A 12,667-nucleotide genomic window follows, 5' to 3' on the forward strand; every position below is an offset into this window, starting at 1 on the left:
GACTAACATGTTAAAGCTATAAATTAGAAGACCTCTTCCTTGCACAGCATATCTAACTTGCTGAAGAAAAAGAAAGAGGACGAGGAGGAGGATGAAGAGGAAGAGAAGGTGAAGTAAGAGAAGGGGAAGGAGGAAAAGAAGTAAAAGAATAAGGAGAAGAATGAGGAAGATGAGGAGGAAGAGGAGATGAACCGGCAGTAGAAGTAAAGATCCCCTCACTGTATTGCCCGCGAATTCAGAATCGAGACGCGCATAACCTGGCTGCTTTGGTTTTGGTGAATTTTACCCTCGAGAAATTAAAGTTTGAGACTTTGATCCTTCTGTGGTTAATTTGTTACTGTTTAGTTCTTATTTATGTTGTAACTTTGTAACGGTCTAAAAATTGTAACTCTCATGTTATTTATGGTTTATGGATTCCTTTAAAAAATGGGAAAAAAAGATCTCCTCGCACTTAAGAAAATATTCTTTGAGGGTAACAAAAAGAATTGTTATTACAGAAATCATGAGAAAAACCTGTCTGCAACGATTTTTTACTGGGAGGAGAGAAGAAGAAGAAGAAGAGGGTGATAAACACCCTTAAAAGTAGAATTGCCTCTAACAATACAAAGTAAACTTGTTTTGACCAAGTTTTGAGTGAAAAACACATTGTCCTTAACAAATGTGGACATTGCGCATAAAACTTCTCATTGAATAGCGGACAGACATTGGTAGATATTTAGGCGGCCGATATTTATTGATAAAATATACGTACATTTTAAGACATTGAGTCCACACGGAAAATATCTCATGCCATTGTTCAAGATATTTCAGGATAATTGATTCCATTGACAAAATGTAAACTCGACATTTTTTAACAGTTATTATTATTGTTATTTATTACATTGTTATTTTACTTTTTAATCAAAATAAATATTGGTAGATTATTATCATTATTAACATTATTGTTATTATTAGCATTATTATTATTACTACTATTATTGTTATTACTTTATTAAATGAAATATTATTTTATTATATGAAATGATATATTTTTATTCATATTCCAAAAATACATTTGGAGACTTTAGTAGACATTGATGGAGAGTTGGTGGGCATTTACTATTACTATATAATTTATATCTTATCCCATCAAATAATATTAATTATATTTCAAAAACAATTTTTTCGACTTTCGCAGACAACCATGAGCATTTATTGATAATTCAAGGATAATTTATTACTGTTATTATATTGAAGAGTCTGAGCTATAAACCCATCCCTTGGTTAGGAAATGAGTCAGAGATCCTGACTTCGAGAAATAGTAAGTTAGAGGCCCAAATGACAGAAATGATGTTTTCGCCTCTCAACCTTTTCTACTTGACGTACTGAAATAAGAACGTGCTGAGAAATAACGTATTATGAACATACATTTAAGTAATATGATAGTTAATTAAATTATCGAATTTCTAAAAAGAAAAATAACTTAAAAAAAAGTATGATCGTTTTGATCAGAAGGAAACAAAATTGTGTGAAACTAAAAGCCTTCCGGACAGTCAACAGTTGGTAGCCCAAGTGGTTCCAAGGTGTTGACATAAACTCCAGAAAGCCCTGGAGGTCTCAGGTTCTCTTCCCAGAGAAGGTGGAATCTTTGGTTATTTGAATTGGGATTATTAGGGTGTAAATAATGTTGTTGGCCTTTAGGGCATGTTCTAGTTGGGCTATAGGCCCGGTCCTGTTAGTGTTTGAGTGGGCGGTTATCGAGCTTATCACATCTATGATGTATCAAGTGCCAAATGTAACGACATACGTAGATCGTAGTCGACTTCCAAAAAAAAAAAAAAAAAAAAAAAAGCCTTCCGGACATTGTCTATAGAATATAATAAATGGACAAACGAATCAAGGCCGGCCCTGGCCCAATTTTAGGGGCTACATCTGGTTTCCTATCACTAAGGTGTCTATAAAGAAATGAATTAACCCAGGTCAAAAGCATGGAAAGGATCACGTCCAACTCCAAGCCACTTTAAATCCAAACTTTCTTACGGCCCACCATTTCATTTTTGGGCCACGTGCAAGCCACTTTCACCTTATTTGAAATTTTTAATTTGAATGAGGCCCCTATTGTTATAACCATCTTTAGAAATCGGTCCTAATTGTGATCAACTATAAAATTTGGTCCTCATGCTTATGTTTCCAGTTAAATTTACCCCAATCTATTTACATTTTTCAAAATTAGTTTCCTCATCATTTCTCTCTAGTCTAGTCTAGTCATCTTTGCATCTAAAAGTTGATTGTCAGCGTGAAGCGCATCTTGGTCATCTACCAATGAGTCAGACACAAACACACCCTCTCACCGCCACCTCTCTTCATACCTTTATCTTTCATCCCGCACTCTCACTCTCACTCTCACTTCCTCACTTCTCCACCTTTATCTTCATGTCTTTATGCTTCCCTTTCTCTCCCTCCATCCCACTCACTCTAGGAAACTCAAGAAGATGCTTTCGACAAAATCTCAAGGAGAAGCCCTTTACAAAGGTTTCCTAGTTTGAGTCAATATACTTTTGAGGTTTCAACTCATTGTGCAAACTCATGCAACTATTTTCGAATTTGGAAATTTAACCTGTGGTTAAATCTTGCATAATATGTATGAGATTTCACAAACTTTATTATGTGAAAAACCCTTACAACCTTACATATTGATATATTCTTTTTTGGAAAACTGATAAATATTTTTCGAAGAAAAGTGTAAGGAGTATCGGAAAATTATACTTCTAGATTAAAAAGTTTGGGGCCACATTTACTAAGTCCGCTTTGGGCCTCATCAAACTCAGGGCCGGCCCTGAAACGAATTCGTCAAAAGGAAAAAATAATTTATTTTAATATATTCAACAACTTTTGTCTTACAAAGGAAAAATTATAATCGTAGCTTTTTTTTCTTTTTGAGAAATGATAGTATTAGTTATGAACTAATAATAAAATCTTACCTGAAATGGATAACTAGTGCGTTGAAAGCTTGACCATTATGACGAGAATAGAAAGATAGGTTCACAAAGAAAATCAATATGTATTCCAGTTTAACAACAAAATAGGATTTTATTATAATGCAATACGATCGTTCGTAATACATTATGAACTATACTTTATGAGAATAGACCGGATTTAACAAAGGGTGGAGTATATTAGTCAAAATTAAAATTGGACTTATGACTAATTGTTTCATTCTCTGCCATATAATTGACAACATCATTATGGTCATTATTTTCTTTGAAGGGTGATTTGGAAAAATAAAAGAATTTTTCGGAAACAAAGTTTTGGGTGGAAACAAAAAAATTTTGTTTCCTCCAAACACTTATTAGTTTCAGTTTCTTCCCTCTTCTTCCTCTCCCACTTTCACCATGAACTCGACGACCTTCACCGTAAACTCCGGCGAGACTCACTCGGATACACTACTTCTCTTTCTCACTTCTCCATCTCTTCTCTCTCCTCTTTCTTTTCTCTCTCTCATATCTCTTCTCCCTCTATATCTGCGGCGAAGGGGAGGAACCCCTTCGCCGGAACCCTAGTTTCCAGACGAAACCAATCTGCTTTTATCTGGAAACCAGATCAAATGAGATCTGGTCTCATCTGGTTTCGTCTGGTCGTCTGGTTTCCAGACGAAACCAGATCGGTTTCGTCTCAAACCCAAAAATCTGACAAAAGGGTTTCTACCCTTCGCAGAAGTTAGAGAGGGAAAGAAGAGAGCGAGAAGAAAGAGAGTACAGAGAGAGAGTGAAGAGATAGAGAGGAGAACGAGAGAGTGAAGAGATAAGAAGTCGTTGGTCGTCGTCGGACACTTCCGACCGGCGACATTTTGCCGCCGATGCTACGGGTGTGTTTTGTTTATGTTTTTTTGGATTTTCACCTTTTTCCCCCGGAAACTATTCTTGTTTCCCCAAAACACCAACCTTTTCTTTTAGTATTTTCTTTAATCAAAATATCTTCCATATTTTGGAAGATATTCTCTTTCTAAAACCTCTCCCAATTCACTCTAAATACACTTAAATGTCCATAACAACAAAAAGATGACTGATTCCGAAAAAAAATGACGAGGCGTAAATAACTGTAACAACAAACAATAGTTTCCAGATCACAAATGGCCAATAGGTCATTAAGAACACCCCCTATTATTTACAACAGTATTCAACTCTACTAATACAATATGTAGCAACTCTTCTCCAATGTTCAAATTCGAAACAGAATTAAGACTACCATTTCCTTCTCAATGGAAAATTTTCCATGATTTCCAAAGAAATGCTACTGTCTTAGCTTGGTATTACAACATAGGAGTCGTCTGACAAGCTGTGAGATGTCTACTTGCCTCACTCTCCATACTGAAGCTGAGGTGCTAACTTGTTAGCGAATCAGTAGGAGAATCAGATTCCACGATGACTAGCAAAATGCTGCTGGCTCAAACAATGTTAGCACTGGATTTCATTATCCTCTGAGCTTCCTCCAAGTCTTTCAAGAACCTGTGTTTGTTCAATAATATATACGACGTTTAGAAGATGGTTTCTTATGATGTATGTGTGAATAGTAGAGATCAATCGAACATCAATGTCTTATAAAAAAGAAACGTTGCTAGTAAGTTCAGAGAAATTTGATGCAAGAGGACAGAACATTTGAATCCACTCTCCCAGTTAACTTGTTCGAGAAAAAAAGTAGCACATACAATGATGTGGTCCTTGGATGTTTAATAATTAATACCACAAACTTGAAACTCTGCTTTATGTGAAAGTGTTATCTATCCATATAAAATTATGATCACATTTCAAGAATCACCACTAAATTCCACTATGATTTTACTTGTTCTTACTGACATTGGTGCCAACCTAATCGTAGTAGGAACTATGTAGGTCAATTCCGCTCTATATCGCCAGTTCCAATCGTATAGCATATTGCTCCTAAACACTTAAGCTTCATGCTGACAATATGTAAACTGAAGTTTTTCTGTGTATCCACTATTATACCATTTACAATCACCTGATGAATTTGCTCAAAATGCGATTACTGGAGAGAAACTAAGCAATTTCAGCAGTTCCCCACAATCTTAGTTTTCGTGTCAATTACACTTTCTACCCTATGAAATAAAGTATTTCAGTACCTTAAAAATATCCAATATTACCTATTATGTAGTGATACAGACACATACCTCTTAGAATTGAGAACAACGGAACCACCAAGTATAAAACGCGTTCCAGAATTAGTAGCGTTCAATAGAGCCACAGCACGTGCCTCCTCGTACGTCGTGCCACCCACAATGAAGATCACTACATCCTGAGGTCTGCTAGAGGACGAAACATAAATAATTTGATGTTAAAAAATTAAACATCAAAATATATTATTTTGCATGATGCAAGGATAGAAGTAGGGAACAGACTATCCCTGCAATTGCAATTGTAGTAGGCAAGTCAAAGCACCCTTTGATGGAGTCTGTCTCCAACACAAGAGTCACATTTGAACATTAAAATAATGAAAAATGACCAGATCACTCATTGACCTTGGAAATCTTCCTTTACGAAGTTTACCTGTAACTTTATACAGAGATGTAAATTGCATGGTTGCATGTTATTCAATACTAGTAAAACCTATTGGCTGCTAAAGTCATTTAGTATATGTCATGGACCATTGAGAACCAATTAACAAAGCAGATCTATGTTTTCAGTGAAATGCTAAACTGTAAGCCAGCCACTGTCACTAAGCGACTCTGCTCAATAATGCTGAAAGCCTGAAATTGGGGCTTAAGTACAGGTTAAACAATAAGTCTGATTTCAACAATAAGTCAATCATTTCATACCCAAAACTAGAGTATTAAGCTAAATATTTCTTGAAATCATATCTTAAAAGTACCATCAATTAAAGTGAAGTAGTAAACCATGTAACTTCCCAAGTCCCAACAAAGTCACATAAATGATAAAACTGTTATAGTGTTAGCTAAAAATTGATAAATTATCAGGGTCAGTTATACAACTAACCTGCCCTGCTGGAAGTGATTTCCGATAAATGGGTAGTCAATATCTCTAAGCCTCCCCTTCATAATGCTTTCCATAGTTTGAAACAAAAGAGGCTGGTGTTGGGTGTACACATTCTCCACTCCCTGTAAAGAACATTGACTGTTTGTCAAGAATATATGGGGTGAGAGAGGGTAATAGACTACCATGTCATGAACGGACCTTAATTCCACGTGCCATGTTACGCGCAATATTCAGGAGATCTCGGTTGCCAAACAGATCACCAGTTCTTTTATCCACGCCTGCTTGCTTTATGAGGAATTGAACAAGCTGTTGATCCATGAACAAAATGTAAACCGTTTAGATTATACCCAGCCCAAGAGCAAAGAGAAAATAAGCTCCATTATACTTGGATGCGTTTTTTACGGTCTAAAGCATCTCGTTTGTGGAATTAAATTTCTCTTATCAGCGTTGAGATGTGAATTATCCAGATTACGAACGTACAGCAAAAAAAGTAATCTAAGACATTGCAGTTCTACAAACATACCGCAAAAAAAATCTAAGACATTGCAGTTTTAAATTTATTTAAAAAAAAAACGAAAAACAGGAACCAAGGAAAAACTACCAGTAAGTGAAACTGTCTATGGTGAATTTATTATAAAAGCACATGCAAGTAGAACGGAGCTCTATACGCAGAAAAAGGATGTCGGTTTAGCTACTTTACACCAGACTTATACTTTGCAGACCGTGATGCTAGTTTGTTGCAGAGCTGCATCAGTTGAACTGGACTATCCTTTTCGTAACGCAATGCATACAACATAACCAGACGCAACCGGTCAACATCGGAGATGCTTTCATTGTTCAGAAAATTCATGACAGCCTACAAGAGCATATTACATGTCAAAAACATGTTAATCCCAGATACTGTAAAAGTAAAACCATCTACCACAAATAAATAGATATACTACGGGACCAGCTTTCCATGAACCCCCAAATTATAAGCTCTTGGATGATAATGAAGGGTGTAACAAAGTTTAAATACGGAAAATGACATCCTGAACTAGATAAAGGAGGAACTCAATCATATAGATCATTAGACCACCATTTTCGGTCTCTCATGAAGATGGCTAGCAATGCCTAAATTGCAATCAACTTTTTTATACAAACTCTCGATTTAAAATTAAATGACCCGCAATACATAAACTATGGGACAACAATATTCCTCATAGAATGATAAAAGGAAAATAGATGGTTATTTCTAGGCCCTTTGTGGTGACCTTCCAGGTCTTCTAAAACTCCAAATTTAGAAAGGAAACTATTTTATAATTGAGAAGGAGTTAAGTAATTAATCGTTGTTGTTTCAAAGTTAATCTATTCACTCATCTAGATAATATTTTTCCTTGTTTACTAATATATTGTTCAATTTTTTTATGTAAACAAGCTGTTATGATGTCAACCAAGAGTAGCTGTTACGACTAGATTTAAAAGCTACATAATTATTACCTCAAATGCTGCTGCCTGTCCTCCATTGCAAGCTAACTCTTGTTCCGTTTGTGATACTAACATAAGCTTGCGCTCCTCAACTATCTTGCTCAGTTCCGTAACCATTGTCACGTGCTTTGAGACATTCCCATGCTTCTTTCTGTACTCGGGGTAGTTGTCGACAAACTTGGCCATGTCCTCTGAAAATCAGATCATGTCAGGGGTTTTCATATTAAGAACCATACTACAGTAAGGGGGTATTTGAAACTTTTTTATGTTATAACCTATTGTTTGGATGTTCTGGTTACTCTTTGCAATATGCTGAAAGTCATCCACCATCCGCTTGATATTCATTCCAAGATCTCCAAAATTCTCATACATGTTAGCTTTGAAAAAGGAATCTTGTTCAGATGACAGTACAACCTCCTATAAGCAAAAAATTTAGTAATTAGTCCTGATGTGAAACCATCTAAATTAAGAAAAGCAAAAGGTGCAACAAACACAACTCAACCTGTTGATCTTTTGGGGCTTTGCCAATATTTCTCAAGTCCACTTTGTTATCTTGAATACCAATCAACTCATGGACCATAGCCTAATAGAATGAAAATGATCAGATTACTTAATTCAGTAAGTTTAGGATGATTACACATCAACTTGGGTAGGTTCTGCTACCTGATATGTCCATTGATTCAGTAACGGCGTGACAGGGTCATCCCTCCTATCAATTATGAGTAATAAAGGGGAAATTTCCATCCTTCTGAAATCAAAAAGACCACTTTCCTTCTCGTACATGAGCTTCTGTTCATTTAAAGGGACCAAAAATGAAAAAAGCTGAGTAAGTTCCAACCACAATATTGACAAAAGTATACTGCTTTAGTATCAGAGACATAAATCAAATCTTAATAAACAAACATCTCTGGAAGAAAACATGAGACCAAAAAAACCTAAAAGCTCACCGAAGTGTCTTGTGCAATCCTTTTTGCAATATCGGATGTCCGTTGATATCGTATAACAGGGCGGCGTTTTAATGCTAGGAAAACTGATGCAATACCATCAACAACTCTATCACAAAAGTTTTGCGAACTTATGGGATCTACAACAGCTGGGAGCATATAGATATGATTCAACGGGAAATTCAAAGTGAAATGATAAGGATCTATGGCACAGAAATCTGCATAGAATTCCTGAAAAGGATGATGAAGAATTTCTTTAGTGTTAAAGTTCAAAGATTAAAAGAAAAGATCTTTGAAATCAGAAATACACCTAGTCCAAAATATTGAAGGAAAATTTTTTGCATGCATCTGACATTGTGGAGCTCTGACGGATTTCGTAAAGAACATACGACAGTTACTTTATGCTTTCTTCAGATTACATGACTAATACAATATCTCGCAAAAGAATAATATATTCAAGCATTAACCAGGAGCCAGGAACACAAAATGAATATCAAAAGTACAATCTCCAAAACGAACAGATAGTACGTACAAGAGCCAGATACCAATATCACTTCATTGTCATACAATTGCACTAGACAACAAATTCCTCATGAAGGTCCACCCTTATAGAACTTGGATAACATTGCCTTCCTCCCTTTTAAAAAGATGACATGATATTTGTATTTGTGCATCACAATCTTCTCCACGTTAGAATTCTTTACATTTTGGATCCTATGAATGAATACGTCCACTCAGCGACATTGTTCTCTTGCCTTTCCTAGCTCGTAAGCTATGATCATTATTTCAGCATCTAGCTCATCAGGTATTTAGCCTCGTGAGCCTTCTAAACATTAACTTCATCAAGGACCTAAACCTTCAGGAATCCAATACAGTCTCAAAGCCATGGAGGAAGCATATGGAGCACTGCTTTTATTATTTCAATAACCCAATATCTCTCAAGGACAAGAATTTTGTGTTAAATTATCAAACAAGGACACGACTATTGGTGACTTGCACTTTGGTCATGCACTTAGGTGATAATTCCAACAATTTTCTAAATTCTCGGTAAGATTAAATTTTAAGAAGTTATTGTGCAGAAAAACCCCTATGATTTTCTCCATTCAAGAAGAGATTTTTGAATAAAAGAAAGATGACCTATGGTATTTATAAATGAAGCTTCTTCTGTCATTTCCACAACGCGAAATTGCTGAGCACTTATTCACTTCAAAGGAAAATTGAAGTACAATAACATAAACGATCGTGTGTAATTATCACCTTGGAGTTGTAGTGCTTCTCTTTCGGGACCAATGTAGAAAATATTAAACTCCAACACTTCTTTTCTCAGTACATGTTTGAACAAGAAATATCTAAGGAACATTTTTGTAACCGAATATTCATAACAACACAAATAACTCTAAAGTATTTGGAACATTTCTATAATGGTAATTACAATGAAGAAACGTGCTTAAAAATCATATGGGGAGTATCATTGAATCACGATAAAGAAAAGTTGGTCCACTAAAAGTTATTTATTTGTACATGAACACCAAGTTATATGGCATCTAAATTTGATATTAATTATTAAAACGGAAACAGAATCAGTAAGGAATTAACTCAAAGAGCAATGTTCACCTGAACTTGCTGAACAACTTCTTGCTCGTCGGAATCAGCAAGGATATGTAGCTGAGTGTCCTTCATAATATTAGAGAAAACTGTATAATATTGATACAAGTATCAGTTTAACCATAAAATATATCAAACAAGTTTGAAATTTGGGAAAGGGGTGTCAAAGGAATGAAGAGCTTACACAAGTGATACTCCCCAAATCTAGGATTAGCAATTTGTCGTCGAAGATGTTGAATATTTTCTGATGTTGGTCTTAAAAAATAAACAGCTTTAAGATGTGACATTGATTCTTTTGACATTGAATCCACCAATTCTACTAAAAAAACTTCTTTTTGTAGAAGTTCTGATTGTGAATATACAACACTTACTATGCTAACCTGCATTCAACACATTCAAACCCCATTCATGGCGAAATGATTTCACCCCAGATTCAAGAACAACTTGGACAATATTTATTTGAGATTTACTTGAAACTTAAGGAAATCAAATAATATATAGCAATTGAATAGAAATTTCGACAGAATTGGGGATTGCATCAACAAGTGATCTATCTCGAATTGAAGATGAGGGTATAGAGAGAGAGACGTACCGTTTGGGAATCGAGGATGAGAACCTTCATGCCGGAGATGTCCTGCAACATCTTGGTGACATAATCTCGTAAGGACGAAGTCAACACCATTTCTCCAGATCTCTGTCTCTCTCTCTCTCTCTCTCTATCAAGGGAGGAAGAACACAGAAGATGATCTACTACAGTCGAAGGAATTTCTTTTTTTTTCAGGCGAAGAGAGAGAGAGAAGAGACTAGAGAGGTTAATTTTTTTCTTCGGAAAAAGGTCCTATTTGGGGCTCAATTGGTCAAACAACTAACGTGACTCGTACTCAATTGGTATTAAATCTAGTTCATATGTGACACTAACTATATGACCTAACCAAAAGACATGGGTTATGCTCAAATATGAGTAATGCAATATGTGTGAGAGAATAGTATTGCAACAAAAATAAATATTTACATCTAGAAGTATAACATATAGAACCTCATGGTTCGACGTTATAAATCATATCGGAGCCGTCTCCACATGATAGACAAACTGTAATAGTTCACCTAATAAATAAAACAAACGCAAAATTTAATGAGCATCATACGTAAAGGAGCACGTGAAAGTAACACGACATAGATTCAAAAGAAAAAAAATCTCATGATAAAAGTAGTTAACATATAGGTCTCTTCAGTTGTTGTCATTTAGTTTTGAGTTGTATAGTCTGATAGAACAAAGCAAGGTAAAGTGAAAGGCTGAAACATACTAAAAACCAACTTTCAGTATACGATCTGCAAATCACTAAGAGGAACTATCAACTCTGGAAGATACGCAAGAAAGATAGCCTTTTGACACTCATCAAAACATGATTTTATCTAAGTCGGTGCTTCATCACTGCATCATCTCAGTCGATTAGCGGGACCCATATAAACATATAAGGTTCGCCCTAATCAACATCTAAGGTTTAACTTCTAAACTCAAACTTAAATTTCAATTCTTTAACTGCAAAAACATCTTACTAACCTGAGCTTCTAAGAGGTCTCTGAGATTTTTGCAGGTTTTTGTCCCATAAATTACGGGAAAAAATTCTCTGTCTTGTTCGTTAATTCTTCATTAACTGAGTGATCCTAAAGGCATTTTTAACCATCATCATTGCTGAAGAGTTGATCCCAAAGAGATTGTAATAGGAGACAGAGGTAATGACTGATCATACATAATGCCGACGAAAGAGACACTTAAGTCTTCTCTTGAATGTCCAACTGTCAGTTTAATCCAAGGTGGTATCTCAATTTTGTTAATTTGCTCGTCATTGTATCAGTTTCCAAACCCATCTACTTGGTATAAGAAATTTCAGTGAGAGTTAGACCATTGGGTTGCAAACCTAAAAGAGTAAGAAGGTTTCGGTGGTGCCTGTGTTGTGTTAAGGAAGATTGGGCAACGGTACTCACTATTGTAACGAGGTGAAAATTCTTGAATTATGGAAGAGGTTGCACCTTTCCCAACTACAGGGTGCTTCATCTACCTTTCTCTTATTTTGGCATAAAAAGAATGACCACTTGACACAAGTAAAAGTTGGGTAAATATATCCCAGATTAACTAAGTCATTATTATAAATAAAAGAACATAAATAATCGAGGAAAGGGACATTACTGCAGTCTCCTTTTGTTTCTTGAGACTAAGGTATTTAAGTAGCGTACAACTAAATGACACTTACTACTACTACACCTGGAATTTTATATAGGTATTAAACCTGAAGGTTAAAGTTGTAGGATGATTTGGTTTGTTGAGCTTCTGATAACCACTGCATCAACACTATCTCGCCATATAACCCATAAAAGCCACCACTAAAACCAACCGAGGGAACCATACATGAATATGCATACCCTAAGTATCTTAGAGATGGTAAAGTTGTAACCGAGAAGATTTTTGTTTCTAATATGAAGACAATAAACTTACATGAGGGACGACTTCATAGATTTCACTGTATACGTGTTCTTCGTACTCTTACAGTTCCAAAATAATACTATCATGGACCCTGTGGATGTTTAAGCCAACATTGTTGGAGTCAGTTGTCGATAGGGGCGGGAAATAATGGTAAACCAGTATTATTGGTGTGGATAAGAGTG

General features: G+C 35.6%; 1 protein-coding gene across 2 annotated transcripts; it reads right to left on the minus strand.

Annotated features, from left to right (window-relative positions):
• Positions 1 to 4,045: 4,045 nt before the first annotated feature.
• VPS45 (vacuolar protein sorting 45) lies at positions 4,046 to 11,963 on the minus strand. Of its 2 annotated transcripts, none has more exons than XM_086653859.1 (13): positions 10,596 to 11,963; positions 10,188 to 10,383; positions 10,013 to 10,092; positions 8,402 to 8,629; positions 8,118 to 8,243; positions 7,957 to 8,037; positions 7,730 to 7,871; positions 7,467 to 7,645; positions 6,688 to 6,843; positions 6,186 to 6,293; positions 5,988 to 6,109; positions 5,165 to 5,299; positions 4,046 to 4,484 (listed from the first exon to the last, which is right to left on the minus strand). In XM_086653859.1, the coding sequence occupies exons 1-13, from the start codon at positions 10,683 to 10,685 to the stop codon at positions 4,424 to 4,426; spliced, it is 1,704 nt and encodes a 567-aa protein (XP_086509985.1). In that variant the 5' UTR covers positions 10,686 to 11,963; the 3' UTR covers positions 4,046 to 4,423. The 2 variants fall into 2 exon arrangements, with proteins under 2 accessions (XP_086509985.1, XP_086509986.1); XM_086653860.1 differs by having other exon boundaries at positions 5,165 to 5,296; positions 10,596 to 10,916.
• Between the last annotated feature and the right edge of the window lie 704 nt (positions 11,964 to 12,667).

This window comes from Eschscholzia californica, unplaced genomic scaffold (genome assembly GCF_041429995.1).
Source record: "Eschscholzia californica isolate CP2 unplaced genomic scaffold, dmEscCali1.0.p SCAF_1, whole genome shotgun sequence".
NCBI lineage: Eukaryota > Viridiplantae > Streptophyta > Magnoliopsida > Ranunculales > Papaveraceae > Eschscholzia > Eschscholzia californica.

Excerpts from the sequence above, each read along its gene's own strand:
- VPS45 (XM_086653859.1), bottom strand. The coding sequence starts at position 10,685 with ATGGTGTTGACTTCGTCCTTACGAGATTATGTCACCAAGATGTTGCAG. Across the intron at positions 6,110-6,185 it reads ACATGGCACGTGGAATTAAG|GGAGTGGAGAATGTGTACAC; the intron begins GTCCGTTCATGA and ends TGTTCTTTACAG. Across the intron at positions 4,485-5,164 it reads GTTGTTCTCAATTCTAAGAG|GTTCTTGAAAGACTTGGAGG; the intron begins GTATGTGTCTGT and ends GAACAAACACAG.